General features: G+C 47.0%; 1 protein-coding gene and 1 long non-coding RNA gene across 2 annotated transcripts in view; one reads left to right on the top strand and one right to left on the bottom strand.

Annotated features, from left to right (window-relative positions):
- The first annotated feature begins 3,013 nt into the window (after nt 1-3,013).
- The window catches only part of LOC134965890 (phospholipase A2 inhibitor and Ly6/PLAUR domain-containing protein-like), a 40,067-nt gene continuing 24,645 nt past the window's right edge, over nt 3,014-18,435 (top strand). Inside the window, exon 1 of the mRNA XM_063942283.1 lies at nt 3,014-3,174. Within this exon, the coding sequence (XP_063798353.1) occupies nt 3,120-3,174 (55 nt within the window). The 5' untranslated portion in view covers nt 3,014-3,119. The remainder of the gene's footprint in view (nt 3,175-18,435) is intronic.
- The window catches only part of LOC134965891 (uncharacterized), a 71,382-nt gene continuing 57,901 nt past the window's right edge, over nt 4,955-18,435 (bottom strand). Inside the window, exon 3 of the long non-coding RNA XR_010188538.1 lies at nt 4,955-5,749. This is a non-coding gene — a long non-coding RNA (uncharacterized LOC134965891). The remainder of the gene's footprint in view (nt 5,750-18,435) is intronic.

Genomic DNA, 18,435 nt, shown 5'->3' with positions numbered 1-18,435 from the left:
TATTAACAACTTGCTGTTGTGTACGGATAATTCCTCTGTTTTTATAAATAATAGCATCCTTCACTGTGCCTGTGATCTGTCTCTTTATTTCCTCCTGCCCCCTTATGCTGAGCAGCTCTCTGATCTCCTGATCAGTCCAGGTAGCCATATTGCCTGTCTCCTCCGCTTCCAGGACGCTTCCCCGGGCTCTGGATGATGACATCATCTTTTCTGAGTCCAAGAAAGCTCCAATGAGAGGCCTTTTAACAGTCCCGTGTACTGAATACCGGATAGGGCCCATTCACACTACACTGCATCCTGGGACAATACCGGATTCAGACCAGGTCGAGACCTGGAATGAAATGCCGGGACACTTTCAGGATATTCTTTCAGTACCCTTTCACACTGAGCAAATTCTCGGGTTGATGCGCGTTTATGTGCAATAACCCGGGAAATATTTGGTACTTTCATTTGAAGTTTTTAACAATACTAAAGAAGTAAATCATGTTTTATTGTACACCAAGATAGTCATTGTTGCACTTGCACTCCAACTACCAACCAACTGCTGAAGCCTTTCCTTGTATGCTATAATACTTTGGCCCAGATTTATCAAGCCTTGGAGAGTGATACATTTCATGGGGATAAAGTGGCAGCCAAACAGCTCCTAGCTGCCATGTTACAGGCTGTGTTTGAAAAAATGACAGGAGCTGATTGGTTGTTACTTTATCACTATGCAATTTACCACACTCCAAGTCTTGCTAAATCCTACGATTGTTATCCGATGCTCTTTGCTAATTCCATCCAAATATGACTTCAGTGTTTCTCAAATATCCATTGTTAAAGTAACAGTTGTATGTACCACTTTTGTAGGCTTAAAGTTACCATACTATCCCTTTCAAAATGGGACACTTATGAATTATACAGGTTCCGTGGCTGTTTTTTCAAGCCTGCATTTCACCTGGTTTTAATCAGCCACAGAACCTGTGTAATTCATGAGCTTCCCGGTTTAAAGGGATGGTATGGTAATCCTAATATTGGGGGTGATTACGAGTTGTTCGCTCGCTAGCTGCTTTTAGCAGCATTGCACACGCTAAGCCGCCGCCCTCTGGGAGTGTATCTTAGCTTAGCAGAATTGCGAACAAATGATTCGCAGAATAGCGAAAATAAATTTCTTAGCAGTTTCTGAGTAGCTCGAGACTTACTCACAAATAGCGATCAGCTCAGTCAGTTTCGTTCCTGGTTTGACATCACACACACGCCCTGCGTTCGGCCAGCCACTCCCCCGTTTCTCCAGACATGGCATGCCTGCGTTTTTCCGCACACTCCCAGAAAACGGCCAGTTTCCACCCAGAAACACCCACTTCCTGTCAATCACACTCCGATCACTTCAACGATGAAAAATCTTCGTTCGGACGTGAGTAAATCTACTTGTGCTAAAATACTAACCGCATGCGCACTGCGTACCATGTGCATGCGCATTTTTGCCTTAATCGCTCCGTTGCGAAAATCGGCAACGAGCAAACAACTCGGAACGACCCCCATTGTGTCTTACTTAATCATTTGCTCGTACTTTATTAATGGAAATAATAAGTTCATGATTTAAAAAAAAAAAATGATTCAAATGATTTATTTCCATAAAAAATGCTGAGCATGTGCATCTCTTCTCTATGTATGGGCCTAATTCAGACATGATAGCAGCAGCAAATGTGTTAGCTAATGGGCAAAACCACACTGCACTGCAGGTGGGGCAGATGTAACATGTGCAGAGAGAGTTAATTTGGGTGGGGGGTGTTCAAACTGAAATCTAAATTGCAGTGTAAAAATAAAGCAGCCAGTATTTACCCTGCATAGAAACAAAATAACCCATCCAAATCTAACTCTCTCTGCACATGTTGCTGTATACCCCCTCCCCCAGTGCACATGGTTTTGCCCATTAGGTAACAAATGTCTGCCGTAATGTGTAAAAAGGGGACTCTGTCTGCTGTAATGTGTAAAAAGGGGGATGCTGTCTGCCATAATGTGTAAAAAGGGGGATGCTGTCTGCCGTTATGTGTAAAAAGGAGGACGCTGTCTGCCGTAATGTGTAAAAAGGGAGACGCTGTCTGCCGTAATGTGTAAAAGGGGCTCAGGGGGTCATTCCAAGTTGATCACAAGCTGCCGTTGTTCGCAGCGCAGTGATCAGGCTAAAAATCGGTATTTCTGCGCAAGCACCGCAATGCGCACACGCGATGTATGGGTACAAAGTCCTTTGGGGTTTTGCACAGGTTCTAGCAACGTTTTCATTCGCACTGGCGGCCGCAGGAAGATTGACAGGAAGGAGGCATTTTTTTGGTGTCAACTGACCGTTTTCAGAGAGTGCTTAGAAAAACGCAGGCATGCCAGGGAAAACGCAGGCGTGGCTGGACGAACGCTGGGCGGGTATGTGACATCAAAAGCCTACCCCCCAACGTTAGAATCAACGCACATGAAGAGTAACTACAGGGCAGGTCTTGTTTTGCATAAAATGTTTTTGCAGGCGCTCTGCTGCACAAGCGTTCGCACTTCTGCAAAGCGAAAATACACTCCCCCGTGGGCGATGACAATGCGTTTGCACTGCTGCTAAAAACTGCTAGCGAGCGATCAACTCGGAATGACCCCCTCTAACTGCTGTAGTGGCGCTACTGTGCGGCGTATTTTGAATAATGGAGACTACTGTGCACCGTAGTGTGAATTGGTATTATTTTGTGGCCACACCCCTTCCCTATGAAGCCACGCCCATATTTTACATAAGGGGGGGCAATGCCGTTTCTTGCACACAGCGCTAAAATGCCTAGTTACGGCACTGCACATACCAGAGAAAAAGGACAACAGCATGTATAAACAAACTGGTGTTAAGAAATTCATTCCTTCATACTGTACTGCACTCCAGGAAAGCTTCTTGATATTATACATGTGTTGTGCAGCAACCTACCACTTCCTCCAGTATTCTGCACATTTTGAGGTTAAACAAAAGAAAGAAGTGTAGCCCAGCACTGGTCCTTTACCCCCTCCCCTCTAGTATAATTGCATTCTATCAAGAAGCCAACGCCCCAGTACTTGTTATTAAGGGAAACCTGCTGTTGTCGGTCCATCTCCTCTTCTTCTCTCATCCATAAGTAATCATGGAAACATCTCTTCTCCTAGTCACCGTCATCCTCTCCGCACTGGTCGCTACAAGTAAGTGCTTCACGGTTTAGGTGTAATTATTACTTTTGAGTTGCAGCCATACAGAACATGCAATGTGCAGTAACTTAGCCGATGCTTATACGGTGCATGAAAATGAAAACATGACATAAAATGCATCTTGTAACATGAAACGGAACCACTAAAAGAGAGAACTTTATTTGTATAATAATTTAATTCTAGAATTCTGTCACTTCCATATAGATAGAACTGTTTTGGGAAGAGTAAAAAAAAAAGAATAATATAATTCTGGAAGAAAATAGTTTACAATTTAATGTCAAATAAAGTAATAACCTCAGATTGCATTGTGGTAATTACAGTATTATGGCATCAACAGCTTTGAAAGTATAATTTAAACAGCTAATGTGTAGAGAACAATACAAATTATGCAGAGATTAAAAAGCAGGTAATACATATATTTTAAATACAGTACATAAAGGATAATACAATTACTGGGTACCTTTTTCTGCTAAGACCACGAATGGTTCTACTTGGCACCTCCTCAGTAAATGTTAGCAAATAACTTTTTGTTCTGAGATTCTTGTAACGGAGATTTGACATTCATTATTTGTGAAATATTCAGCGTCAAATTCCGTTTACAGTTCCCCGCAGTCTGTGACTGTCTTATAGGAAAAACAGTTACAGAATGCTGGTCATATAGTTTCAGTTCTGAAGTGGGTGATACAGCACCCTGTGAGCAGCTTGTCCTTGCTTGAGATCACTGAGAGAGTTAAATGTACAATGCTTGCAAGGAACATTCCAGCATTGGCAGATGTTCATAAACAGGCTCTCGCGGAGACAAAAGACAGTAAGAATATAATGAGTCCATCACAGAGCAATACTCACTAGGGGTGTGGTATGAAGGTAACTCCTCAGTAACTAGGCTGACAGTGGCTAGGTCGACCACTATTGGTCGACAGTAACTAGGTCGACAGAGATGCTAAGTCGACAGGGTCTGTAGGTCGACAGGTCAAAAGGTTGATATGAGTTTTTTTATGTTTTTTTGCTATCATTTTCTCCGTACAGTGACCCTGTACCCCAATTAGTGCACCATGGCCCTCATTCCGAGTTGTTCGCTCTGTAATTTTCTTCGCATCGCAGCGATTTTCCGCTAATTGCGCATGCGCAATGTTCGCACTGCGACTGCGCCAAGTAAATTTGCTATGCAGTTAGGTATTTTACTCACGGCATTACGAGGTTTTTTCTTCGTTCTGGTGATCGTTGTGTGATTGACAGGAAGTGGGTGTTTCTGGGCAGAAACTGGACGTTTTATGGGTGTGTGTGAAAAAACGCTGCCGTTTCTAGGAAAAACGCGGGAGTGGCTGGAGAAACGGGGGAGTGTCTGGGCGAACGCTGGGTGTGTTTGTGACGTCAAACCAGGAACGACAAGCACTGAACTGATCGCACTGGCAGAGTAAGTCTCGAGCTACTCAGAAACTGCTAAGAAGTGTCTATTCGCAAATCTGCTAATCTTTCGTTCGCAAATCTACTATGCTAAGATTCACTCCCAGTAGGCGGCGGCTTAGCGTGTGCAAAGCTGCTAAAAGCAGCTAGCGAGTGAACAACTTGGAATGACCACCCATATCCCTTGCTTTGTGCTAAGGTTACTATTCCCAACCACAGTCCACGTGGATCGTGAAGTATGAAAAAGTTTAAAAAAAGTAAAAATGTGAAAAACTCATGTCAACCTTTTGACCTGTCGACCTAGAGACCCTGTCGACCTAGTCACTGTCGACCAATAGTGGTCGACCTAGATACTCTTGACCTAGTTACTGTTGTCCTAGAGACTGGATACCCTCACAAGAACCCTTGTTGTACATACACCCACAGATAAATACTATAACTCTCTCCGGAAGAGAGGGGGGGGGGGGGGGGTAACAAACCATGGTGAGGGATAAACTACCAGCCAATCAGCTCCTAACTTCTATGTTACAGGCTACGTAGGAGCTGGCTGGTTGGTACTTTCAGGCTGATGTATTAATCCTGGAGAAGTGATAAAGTAGACGATTATAACGCACCAGCCACTCAGCTCCTAACTGTAATTTTTTTTTAAACCCAGCCTGTAACTTGGCCGTTAGGAGCTGATTGGCTAGTGCATTATCACCTTCCACTTCTCCAGGCTTAATACATCTGCCCCTTTATCTCTCTCCAAGGTTTGATACATCTCCCCTGGGGATGAAATAAATGTTATTGTGTTATCTCTATTTTATGAACTATGGAAAGAGTGTCTGCAAAATCTAACATAGAGAAACAGTATCCTTGTATAGTAAGACATATGGAAGGCGTGTGTGTATCTGTAGTGGGACATATGAAAGGTGTATCTGTATAGTATGACTGTATTGGGAGATTGAAACGGTGCAGGCCACACCTAAGGAGCACATAGAGGAGGGGTGACTGGTCTGGTGTACCTCTACCACTAACATCAGCCCCCCTCGTGGGTCCAGTTGGGTCAAAACTCGCTCTCCACAAGCCTGTATTGTAGCAGATATGGCCATGCCAGCTGCCACCACCCAACTACACAGCCATCTGATGGGAAGAAACCAGGATGGGGTGAGAGGAAGAGCAGGAGCTGTAGAAGAAAGAGATAGAGAGGAGAATGAATAAAACAACTAACAAGAAAAACTAGGCAACACTGAGGACAACAGCTAGACATGTACACACAAAATATACTGTATTCTATTTATTGTAATGGGCTATAGTGTATAATGGGCTATAATTTGTCCCCACAGTTACGCATTAGAGTTGAGAGAAGGTGCTAACTCTCCTCAGAGCACATAGGCCCAGATTTATCAAGCCTGGAAGACAGTGGCATAAGTTCGCCCCAGTTTCCCGGAGGCAAGAGAAATATTGGTGCCCCCCCGTGTATATATATATATATATATATATATATATATGTATGTATATACACTGCTCCAAAAAATATAGGGAACACTAAAATAACACATCCTAGATCTGAATGAATTAAATATTCTTATTAAATACTTTGTTCTTTACATAGTTGAATGTGCTGACAACAAAATCACACAAAAATTATCAATGGAAATCAAATTTATTAACCCATGGAAGTCTGGATTTGGAGTCATACTCAAAATTAAAGTGGAAAAACACACTACAGGCTGATCCAACTTTGATGTAATGTCCTTCAAACAAGTCAAAATGAGGCTCAGTAGTGTGTGTGGCCTCCACATGCCTGTATGACCTCCCTACAATGCCTGGGCATGCTCCTGATGAGGTGGCGGATGGTCTCCTGAGGGATCTCCTCCCAGACCTGGACTAAAGCATCCACCAACTCCTGGACAGTCTGTGTGCAACGTGGCGTTGGTGGATGGAGCGAGTCATGATGTCCCAGATGTGCTCAATTGGATTCAGGTCTGGGGAAAGGGCGGGCCAGTCCATAGCATCAATGCCTTCGTCTTGCAGGAACTGCTTACACACTCCAGCCACATGAGGTCTTGCATTAGGAGGAACCCAGGGCCAACCGCACCAGCAAATGGTCTCACAAGGGGTCTGAGGATCTCATCTAATGGCAGTCAGGCTACCTCTGGCGAGCACATGGAGGGCTGTGCGGCCCCCCAAAGAAATGCCACCCCACACCATTACTGACCCACTGCCAAACCGGTCATGCTGGAGGATGTTGCAGGCAGCAGAACGTTCTCCTTGGCATCTCCAGACTCTGTCACGTCTGTCAGATGTGCTCAGTGAGAACCTGTTTTCATCTGTGAAGAGCACAGGGCGCCAGTGGCGAATTTGCCAATCTTGGTGTTCTCTGGCAAATGCACAGTGTTGGGCTGTAAGCACAACCCCCACATGTGGACGTCGGGCCCTCATACCACCCTCATGGAGTCTGTTTCTGATCGTTTGAGTAGACACATTCAGGAGGTCATTTTGCAGGGATCTGGCAGTGCTCCTCCTGTTCCTCCTTGCACAAAGGCGGAGGTAGCAGTCCTGCTGCTGGGTTGTTGCCCTCGTACGGCCTCCTCCACGTCTCCTGATGTACTGGCCTGTCTCCTGGTAGCGCCTCCATGTTCTGGACACTACGCTGACAGACAAAGCAAACCTTCTTGCCACAGCTCGCATTGATGTGCCATCCTGGATGAGCTGCACTACCTGAGCCACTTGTGTGGGTTGTAGGGAGGTCATACAGGCACGTGGAGGCCACACACACTACGGAGCCTCATTTTGACTTGTTTTAAGGACATTACATCAAAGTTGGATCAGCTTGTAGTGTGTTTTTCCACTTTAATTTTGAGTGTGACTCCAAATCCAGACCTCCATGGGTTAATAAATTTGATTTCCATTGATAATTTTTGTGTGATTTCTCTTACGTCCTAGAGGATGCTGGGGACTCCGTAAGGACCATGGGGTATAGACGGCTCTGCAGGAGACATGGGCACTGTAAGACTTTAGAATGGGTGTGCACTGGCTCCTCCCTCTATGCCCCTCCTCCAGACCTCAGTTAGATCCTGTGCCCAGAGGAGACTGGCTGCACTGCAGGGGAGCTCTACTGAGTTTCTCTGAAAAGACTTTTGGTAGGTTTATTATTTTCAGGGAGCACTGCTGGCAACAGGCTCCCTGCTTCGTGGGACTGAGGGGAGAGAAGCAGACCCACTTTCCTGGACTGATGGCCTCTGCTTCTTAGGCTACTCGACACCATTAGCTCCAGAGGGTCGGAAAACAGGTGTCGTCCTTGCTGTTCGTCCCAGAGCCGCACCGCCGTCCTCCTCACAGAGCGGGAAGATAGAAGCTGGGTATGTATAAGAAGCAAGAAGACTTCAGAGGCGGCAGAAGACTTCAGATCTTCACTGTGGTACCGCGCAGCGGTCACGCTACGCGCCATTGCTCCCACACACACAAGGCAAAGCATGGGTGCAGGGCGCAGGGGGGGCGCCCTGGGCAGCAAAATTTACCTCAAATAACACTGGCATTAGTAACAGATACTGCTGAGGCAGTGAGTTAATAAAACCCCCGCCAGTATAAATAAATTAGCGGGGCCAAAGCCCGCCGTCGAGGGGGCGGGGCTTGATCCTCCAGCACTAACCAGCGCCATTTTCTCCACAGCATGCTGCAGAGAAGCTGCTCCCGGACTCTCCCCTGCTGAACACAGTAACAGGGGGCAAAAACGAGGTGGGGGGGGGCACATTATTTGGTGCTAATATTTGTTGTGTATAAAGCGCTATTTAGACTGGGACTTTCAGTTTCAGTATACTGTGGCGCTGGGTGTGTGCTGGCATACTCTCTCTCTGTCTCTCCAAAGGGCCTTATTGTGGGTCAGTCCCCATATTTCAGTTATCCCTGTGTGTGTGGGGGTGTCAGTACGTGTGTGTCGACATGTCTGAAGCGGAAGGCTCGTCTAGGGAGGAAGCAGCGCAGATGGTGGTGGTGTCTCTGTCGGCTCAGCCGACACCTGATTGGGTGGACATGTGGAATGTTTTGAATCCTAATGTGGCGTTATTACATAAGAGATTGGACAAAGCAGAGTCCAAAGACAAAGCAGGGAATTAATCCATGGCTTTGACTGTGTCACAGGAACCCTCAGGGTCTCATAAACGTCCCTTTACCCAGATAGCAGACACTGATACCGACACGGATTCCGACTCCAGTGTCGACTATGATGAGGCGAGGTTACAACCAAGAGTCGCCAAAAGTATTCAATATATGATTATTGCAATAAAAGATGTTTTGCATATCACAGAGGACCCCTCTGTCCCTGACACTAGGGTCTACATGTTTAAAGAAAAAGAAACCTGAGGTAACTTTTCCTCCATCTCATGAGCTAACGCTTTATTTGAAAAGGCTTGGGAAACTCCAGACAAGAGACTGCAGGTTCCCAAGAGAATTATTATGGCGTATCCTTTCCCCGCAAAGGACAGGTTACGGTGGGAATCCTCGCCCACGGTGGACAAGGCCTTAACGCGCTTGTCTAAAAAGGTAGCACTACCGTCCCCTGATACGGCAGCCCTAAAGGATCCTGCGGATCGTAAGCAGGAATCTACATTGAAATCAATTTATGCGACTACGGGAGCCCTGCTCAGACCTGCAGTAGCGTCAGCATGGGTAGGTAGCGCAATTGCAGCTTGGGCTGATAACTTGTCATCTGACATTGACACCCTAGACAAAGATAGTATTGTGTTGACCTTAGGTCACATCAAGAACGCAGCGTTATATATGAGAGAGGCTGCGAGAGATATGGGGCTTTTGGGTTCAAGAGCTAATGCCATGGCAGTTTCTGCTAGAAGGTCCCTGTGGACCCGTCAATGAACAGGGGATGCTGACTCAAAGAGGCATATGGAGGCATTACCCTACAAGGGTGAACTTTTATTTGGGGATGGCCTCGTGGACCTGGTTTCCACAGCTACCGCGGCTAAGTCTTCTTTCTTGCCTTACGTTCCCCCCACAGCAAAAGAAAACGCCTCAATACCAAATGCAGTCCTTTCGGTCGCATAAGTTCAGAAAGGGGCGTGGCTCTTCCTTCCTTGCCAGTGGTAGAGGGAAAAGAACACCGGCTACGGCTAGTTCACAGGAGCAAAAGTCCTCCCCTGCCTCTACCAAGTCTACCGCATGACGCTGGGACTCCGCTTCGGGAGTCTGCGCCGGTGAGGGCACGTCTTCGACTCTTCAGCCAGGTCTGGGTTCAGTCGGATTTGGATCCTTGGGTGGTCGGAATTGTATCCCAAGGCTACAAACTGGAGTTCGAAGAAGTGCCTCCACATAGATTTTTCAAATCGGCCTTGCCAGCTTCTTCCCCAGAGAGGGGAAATAGTTTTGGCTGCCATACAAAAGCTGTGTCAACAGCAAGTGATTATCAAGGTTCCCCTAGTGCAACAGGGGAAAGGGTTTTATTCAACCCTCTTTGTGGTCTCGAAGCCGTATGGCTCGGTCAGACCTATTCTGACTCTAAAATCCCTAAACCTATATCTGAGGAGGTTCAAATTCAAGATGGAATCTCTAACGGCAGTGATCTCCAGCCTGGAAGGGGGGGATTTTATGGTGTCACTAGTCATAAAGGATGCATACCTTCATGTCCACATATATCCTCCTCATCAGGCGTACCTGAGATTCGCTGTACAGGATTGTCATTACCAGTTTCAGACGTTGCCGTTTGGCCTTTCCACGGCCCCGAGGAATTTCACCAAGGTAATGGAGGAAATGATGGTGCTCCTGCGCAAGCAAGGCGTCACAATTATCCCATACTTGGACGATCTCCTGATAAAAGCTAGATCAAGGGAACAATTATTGAAAAGCGTATCTCTCTCCCTGAGAGTACTACAACAGCACGGCTGGATTCTAAATCTACCAAAGTCGCAGTTGGTTCCGACAAATCGACTGTCATTTTTGGGCATGATACTGGACACGGAAAAACAAAGGGTCTTTCTCCCAGTAGAAAAAGCCCAGGAACTCCAGAACATGGTCAAGGACCTGTTAAAGCCAAAAAGAGTGTCAGTTCATCAATGCACTCGAGTATTAGGAAAGATGGTGGCGGCCTACGAGGCCATTCCATTCGGCAGGTTCCATGCAAGGACGTTTCAGTGGGACCATCTGGACAAGTGGTCAGGGTCCCATCTGCAGGTACATCGGAAGATAACCCTGTCCCCCAGGGCCAGGGTCTCTCTCCTGTGGTGGCTCCAGAGTGCTCACCTTCTAGAGGGTCGCAGATTCGGCATTCAAGATTGGGTTCTTGTGACCACGGACGCGAGCCTCCGAGGATGGGGAGCAGTCACACAGGGAAACAATTTTCAGGGAATATGGTCAAGCCAGGAGGCTTGTCTACACATCAATGTGCTGGAATTAAGGGCCTTATACAACGGCCTTAGACAGGCGGAGAATCTTCTTCGCAACCTACCTGTTCTGATACAGTCAGACAACGTCACGGCCGTGGCGCATGTAAACCGCCAGGGTGGGACAAGAAGCTGAGCAGCAATGGCAGAAGCCACCAGGATCCTTCGCTGGCCGGAAAATCATGTAAGCGCTCTGTCAGCGGTCTTCATTCCGGGAGTAGACAACTGGGAAGCAGACTTCCTCAGCAGGCACGATCTCCACCCAGGAGAGTGGGGACTTCATCAAGAAGTCTTTGCAGAGGTGACAAGTCGTTGGGGACTTCCTCAAATAGACATGATGGTGTCACGCCTCAACAGAATGCTTCAGACGTATTGTTCCAGGTCAAGGGACCCTCAGGCAGTGGCAGTGGACGCCCTTGTGACACCGTGGGTGTTTCGGTCAGTCTATGTGTTCCCTCCACTTCCACTCATCTCAAAGGTATTGAGAATCATCAGACGAACAAGAGTGCGGACAATCCTCATTGTTCCAGATTGGCCTCGAAGGGCCTGGTATGCAGATCTTCAGGGACTGCTCTCGGAAGATCCATGGCCTCTTCCTCTCAGGGAGGACCTGTTACTACAGGGGCCCTGCGTGTTCCAAGACTTACCACGGTTACGTTTGACGGCATGGCGGTTGAACACCAAATCCTAGCTAGGAAAAGTATTCTGGATGAAGTCATCCCTTTTAAAGCTAGGAAGGAGGTAACGGCGAAACACTCTCACCGTATCTGGAGGAAATATGTTTCTTGGTGTGAATCCAGGAATGCTCCTACGGATGATTTTCAGCTGGGTCGTTTTCTCCATTTTCTACAGTCTGGTGTGGATATGGGCCTGAAGTTAGGCTCCATTAAGGTGAAGATTTCTCTCCCAGAAGTCCAGACTTTTGTAAAGGGAGTGTTGCACATCCAACCTCCTTTTGTGCCTCCGGTGGCACCGTGGGACCTTAACGTGGTGTTACAGTTCCTTAAATTACACTGGTTTGAACCGCTTCAAACAGTTGAATTGAAGTTTCTCACTTGGAAAGTGGTCATGTTATTGGCCTTGGCATCTGTGAGGCGGGTGTCCGAATTGGCGGCCTTGTCTTACAAGAGCCCCTATCTGATTTTCCATGCGGACCGAGCGGAGTTGAGAACTCGTTCTCAATTTCTGCCTAAAGTGGTTTCGTCATTTCATATGAACCAACCTATTGTGGTGCCTGTGGCTATGGGGGCCTTGTAGGATTCCAAGTCCCTTGATGTAGTTAGGGCCTTAAAGGTTTATATAGCCAGAACGGCTCGGGTTCGGAAAACAGAGGCACTGTTTGTCCTGTATGCGGCCAACAAGGTTGGTGCTCCTGCGTCTAAGCAGACTATTGCTCGCTGGATCTGTAACACGATTCAGCAGGCTCATTCTACGGCTGGATTGCCGGTACCAAATTCAGTAAAGGCCCATTCCACTAGGAAGGTGAGCTCTTCTTGGGCGGCTGCCCGAGGCGTCTCGGCGGTTCAACTTTGCCGAGCTGCTACTTGGTCGGGTTCAAACACTTTTGCAAAATTCTACACGTTTGATACCCTGGCTGAGGAGGACCTGATGTTTGCTCATTCGGTGCTGCAGAATCATCCGCACTCTCCAGCCCGGTCTGGAGCTTAAACCCCACGGAGTCCCCAGCATCCTCTAGGACGTAAGAGAAAATAAGATTTTAAACCTACCGGTAAATCTTTTTCTCCTAGTCCGTAGAGGATGCTGGGCGTCCGTCCCAGTGTGGAAACATTCTGCAAGGCTTGTATATAGTTATTGCATACATAAGGGTTATGTTACAGTTGAAAATCAGTCTCTGGCTGATACTGTTTTGTTCATACTGTTAACTGGTTTAGTATATACCAGGTTGTACGGTGTGTATGGTGTGGGCTGGTATGTATCTCGCCCTTAGATAACAAAAATCCTTTCCTCGTACTGTCCGTCTCCTCTGGGCACAGTCCTAACTAAGGTCTGGAGGAGGGGCATAGAGGGAGGAGCCAGTGCACACCCATTCTAAAGTCTTACAGTGCCCATGTCTCCTGCAAAGCCGTCTATACCCCATGGTCCTTACGGAGTCCCCAGCATCCTCTACGGACTAGGAGAAAAAGATTTACCGGTAGGTTTAAAATCTTATTTTTGTTGTCAGCACATTCAACTATGTAAAGAACAAAGTATTTAATAAGAATATTTCATTCATTCAGATCTAGGATGTGTTGTTTTAGTGTTCCCTTTATTTTTTTGAGCAGTGTATATATCAGTGATGTGCGGTGGGGTGAGGCAGGTGAGGCAGAGCCTTTCCTGTCATACCAACGTTTGTGCCAGAGTTTTGACTATATAAAGTATATGAAAAATACAAAGACTTTGTTTGAAATATCTTCTTTGCATTATTCTGATCATTTTTATAGTCAAAACTCTGGAGTAAAAAGTCTATGGTAGGTGTGGCAGTGCCTCATCTGCTTATCTTTTACGCACATCTCTGATCAACACGCTCGTTATTTCCAGGAGTTTATACTGCTGCACCTGTGTATAATCATGCCCACATGTATATCCTGCTGCACCTGTGTATAATGCTTACATGTATATACTGCTGCCCCTGTGTATAATCATGCCCACATGTATATACTGCTGCCCCTGTGTATAATGGCCACATGTATATACTGCTGCACCTGTATATAATGGCCACATGTATATACTGCTGCACCTGTATATAATGGCCACATGTATACACTGCTGCACCTGTGTATAATGCCCACATGTATATAATACTGCCCCTGTGTATAATGCCCACATGTATATACTGCTGCACCTGTGTATAATGCCCACATGGACCCTTTGGCTCATATATGGGGTGTAAATCTACTGCACGTCCAGCTCACTGCATGTCCCATATATATATATATATATATATATATATATATATATATATATATAATATATTATATTATATATATAATCTCTATCTGTTTAGAAATAGAGAAGTGTAGGGGCACGCTATAGTGCATTGAAGGTTTTTAATTTGACAGTAAAATCCAATGAAATCCTCATTGATTAAAATAAATTTGTACCGAGTGTAAAAACACTGTGGGCTGGATACACAAGGCTCACATATGTGTTACTGGGCAAAGCTCCATCCATGTGTCTGACTCATCGCCAGGCTCACTGCCTCACTCCACTGACCGCCAAAGAAGCCGCAGGTCAGGAACAGACGCCAGACGAAGGATGCTGGGCAGACAGGATCGAGCATCACTAGGCCATGCTCTAACGCGTTTCATCCCCAGACTTTGTCAGAGGGCTGGCCTACTGATCACTCGGTGCATACTATAATCTCATCCGTAGCCAATGGCTGCGCCGGGCGGGACAAATGTACGGAGCTTCATTTGAATTGCTCCTTCATAAGCCATCTAGTGGCCGCCGATGCACACAACACTTGAATTCTCCCCCCTAGAGGTGAGGAGCAAAGTTAGCCTTTTATTATATAGGATATATTTCCCAGTGCTAAGGTCAGCTACAGTATACTTTGCTTTGTATTGGGTCGGTGTGTTTTACTAGTGTGTCCTTCATAGCAAACAAAGCAGCGGGAGCAACTGGTTATTGCAGGGTGTTGGTCTTTTTGAAAGCTCCAACTCGATTACGTATGCTAATGATACATAGTAACAGCGGGGAATGTAGCGAATAAGATCACAGCACACAATCCACTAACAAGTGCCCGGACATTTGATACAGAACTAAATATAAGTTTGAACTTTTCCAATAGCAAAAATAGGCTCCATTAGATATTACTTCATGCAGCTGTAACCACTCAGACAATATAAGGTTATATGTGTAAGGCTAACTCAAGTACTTAGAGCAGGCATTCCCAACCACGGTCCTCAAGGCACACCAACAGTGCAGGTTTTAGTGATATCCAGGCTTCAGCACAGGTGACTTAATTAGTAGCTCAGTTATTTTGATTTAACCACATGTGCTGCAGCCTGGATATCACTAAAACCTGCACTGTTGGTGTGCCTTGAGGATCGTGGTTGGGAATGCCTGACTTAGAGGTTTAAGAATTATGGAGACACACTGAAAATGAATCGCTTAATGTATGAACAATATACAGCAGGAATTTCATAATGTACAACTGCAGTCTTCTATGACAACCACAAGCAATTATATTGCTAAAAATCATCATTTGCCAAACAAGATAAAGGAACAAGGGGGATCATTCCGAGTTGATCGTTCGCTAGCAGTTTTTAGCAGCCGTGCAAACGCTATGCCGCCGCCCACTGGGAGTGTATTTTAGCTTAGCAGAAGTGCGAACGGTTGTATCGCAGAGCTAAATTTTTGTGTAGTTTCAGAGTAGCTCAAGCGTTTGCGATCACTTCAGACTATTCAGTTCCGGATTTGACATCACAAACACACCCTGCGTTCTCCCAACCATGCCTGCGTTTTCCCTGGCACGCCTGCGTTTTTCCGAACACTCCCTGAAAACAGTCAGTTGCCACCCAGAAACGCCCTCTTCATATCAATCACTCTGCGGCCAGCAGTACGACTGAAATGCATCGCTAGACCCTGTGCAAAACTAAATCGTTCGTTGTGCCCGTACGTCGCGCGTGCGCATTGTGCCGCATACGCAGAACTGCCTTTTTTTTTTGCCTGATCGCTGCGCTGTGAGCAAATGCAGCTAACGATCAACTCGGAATGACCACCAAAAGTCAAAGGGAAATTTAAGGATCTCTAAGAACCAAAATAAAAATTTTCAGCCATGACAAAGGTACAGTAATATAAATTGTTCAGTTCTAACTTAGCATTCCAGTCAGGGCCGTAACTAGGTGTGTGTGGAAGGGGGCACCGCACATAGGGGGTCATTCCGACCCGTTCGCACGCAGCGTTTCATCGCTGTGGTGTGAACGGGTCGGGATTGCGCCTGTGCGGCACACGCAATGCGCACGTGCATCATTGCCTGACGAAGGCCGTCGCCGGGCAGCGACACCACCAGCGGTAAAAGTGATCCCAGCAGCGATCACAAGAAGACTGAAAGGCGGGAGGAATTCCGGGGCGTCAACTGACCGATTTCAAGGCGTGGTGAGGCGAACGCAGGCGTGTCTAGGCGTTTGGAGGGCGGATGTCTGACGTAAATTACGGGACCTTCGTCGCTGGATCCGTCGCACAGGGTAAGACCATGGTCTTCTTTGGCTCAAAACATTTTTTGCATAGCAGGGCTGCACAAGCGTTCGCAGCTTTACTATGCAAAAATCCCTGCACATAGGTGGCATCTAGTTAATCGCACGGGCTGCAAAAAGTAGCTTTCTGCGATCAACTCGGAATGAAGGCCCTAGTGCCAAATTCAGATATGTTCTCTCGCTAGCGTTTTTCGCAGCGCAGCGATCATGTCACTACTGCGCATGCATATGCACCGCAATGCGCAGGCGCGTCATACGGGTACAAAGCGGATCGTTGCTGTGCGATGGATTTAACGAAGAATCCATTCGCACAGCCGATCGCAAGGAGATTGACAGGAAGAAGGCGTTTGTGGGTGGCAACTGACCGTTTTCAGGGAGTTTCTGGAAAATCGCAGGCGTGTGCAGGTGTTTGCAGGGCGGGTGTCTGACGTCAATTCCGACCTCGAACAGGCTGAAGTGATCGCAGCGGCAGAGTAAGGTCTGAGCTACTCAGCAACTGCACAAACTGTTTTTGCACAGGGCGGCTGCACATGCGATCGCACACTTGCAAAGCTAAAATACACTCCCCTGTGGGCGGCGACTATCTGATCGCAGCGCTGCAAAAAATAGCTAGCGAGCGAACAGGTCTTAATTAGGCCCATAGCATTGCGGGGTAGGGGGCGCTGTTGGCGGCACTTGTCAATTATCTGTTTTAATTACTTTCACTTGCAGCTTCCCCCCTCTTTGAAGCCCAGCGTCTCCTGACAGGATCCAGTCTCTAGGTCAACAGTAACTAGGTCGACAGGGTTTCTAGGTCAACAGGGTCTCTAGGTCGACATGTTCTAGGTCGAAAGGTCGACATGGGTTTTTCTTATTTTGAACTTTTTCAGACTTGACGATCCATGCGGACTACAATTGGGAATAGTTACCTGTGCCGAGCGCACCGGTAGCAGAGCGATGCACCCTGCTCGAAGCATGGCGAGCGAAGCGAGCCATACGAGGGGACACGGTGCGCTAATTGGGGTTCCCGGTCACTGTACAGAAAAAACAATACCAAAAAAACATCAAAAACTCATGTCGACCTTTTGACCTGTCGACCCAGCTTCCCTGTCGACCTAGTTACTGTTGACCAATATTGGTCGACCTAGACACCGTCGACCTAGTTACTGTTGACCTTCCATACCACACCCCTCCTGACCGCCGCTGTCTCCTACTCTCCATCACTAATACCCATACAACAGTCATGAACTCAACTTGAGATTTCTTTGTTATTCAGTCACATGGGGGGTCATTCCGAGTTGTTCGCTCGTTGCCGATTTTCGCTATGCTGCGATTTGCTGCTAATTGCGCATGCGCATGGTACGCAGAGCGCATGCGCTTAGTTATTTTACTAAGAACTTAGTAGATTTACACAAGCACGAACTAAGGCCCTCATTCCGAGTTGATCGGTCGCAAGGCGAATTTAGCAGAGTTACACACGCTAAGCCGCCGCCTACTGGGAGTGAATCTTAGCTTCTTAAAATTGCGACCGATGTATTCGCAATATTGCGATTACTAACTACTTAGCAGTTTCAGAGTAGCTCCAGACTTACTCTGCCTGTGCGATCATTTCAGTGCTTGTCGTTCCTGGTTGACGTCACAAACACACCCAGCGTTCGCCCAGGCACTCCCACCGTTTCCCCGGCCACTCCTGCGTTTTTTCCGGAAACGGTAGCGTTTTCAGCCACACGCCCCTGAAACGCCGTGTTTCCGCCCAGTAACACCCATTTCCTGTCAATCACATTACGATCGCCGGAGCGAAGAAAAAGCCGTGAGTAAAAATACTTTCATCATAGTAAAGTTACTTGGCGCAGTCGCAGTGCGAACATTGCGCATGCGTACTAAGCGGATTTTCACTGCGATGCAATGAAAAATACCGAGCGAACAACTCGGAATGAGGGCCTAAGTTTTTTCAACACTCGAGTGATCGTAGTGTGAATGACAGGAAGTGGGTGTTTCTGGGCGCAAACTCAGCGTTTTCACGGCGTTTGTTAAAAAACGCAGGCGTGTCAGGGAAAAACACGAGAGTGTCTGGAGAAACGGGGGAGTGGCTGGCCGAACGCAGGGTGTGTTTGTGACGTCAAACCAGGAACTAAACGGACTGAGCTGATCGCAGTGTAGGAGTAGGTCTCGGGCTACTCAGAAACTGCTAAGAATTTTCTATTCGCAATTCTGCTAATCTTTCGTTCGCACTTCTGCTAAGCTAAGATACACTCCCAGAGGGCGGCGGCTTAGCGTGTGCAATGCTGCTAAAAGCAGCTAGC

Source organism: Pseudophryne corroboree, chromosome 10 (assembly GCF_028390025.1).
Source record: "Pseudophryne corroboree isolate aPseCor3 chromosome 10, aPseCor3.hap2, whole genome shotgun sequence".
NCBI classification, from domain to species: domain Eukaryota; kingdom Metazoa; phylum Chordata; class Amphibia; order Anura; family Myobatrachidae; genus Pseudophryne; species Pseudophryne corroboree.
The sequence above is the reverse complement of the archived record's forward strand: the minus strand, read 5'-3'. Positions and strand labels throughout refer to the sequence as shown.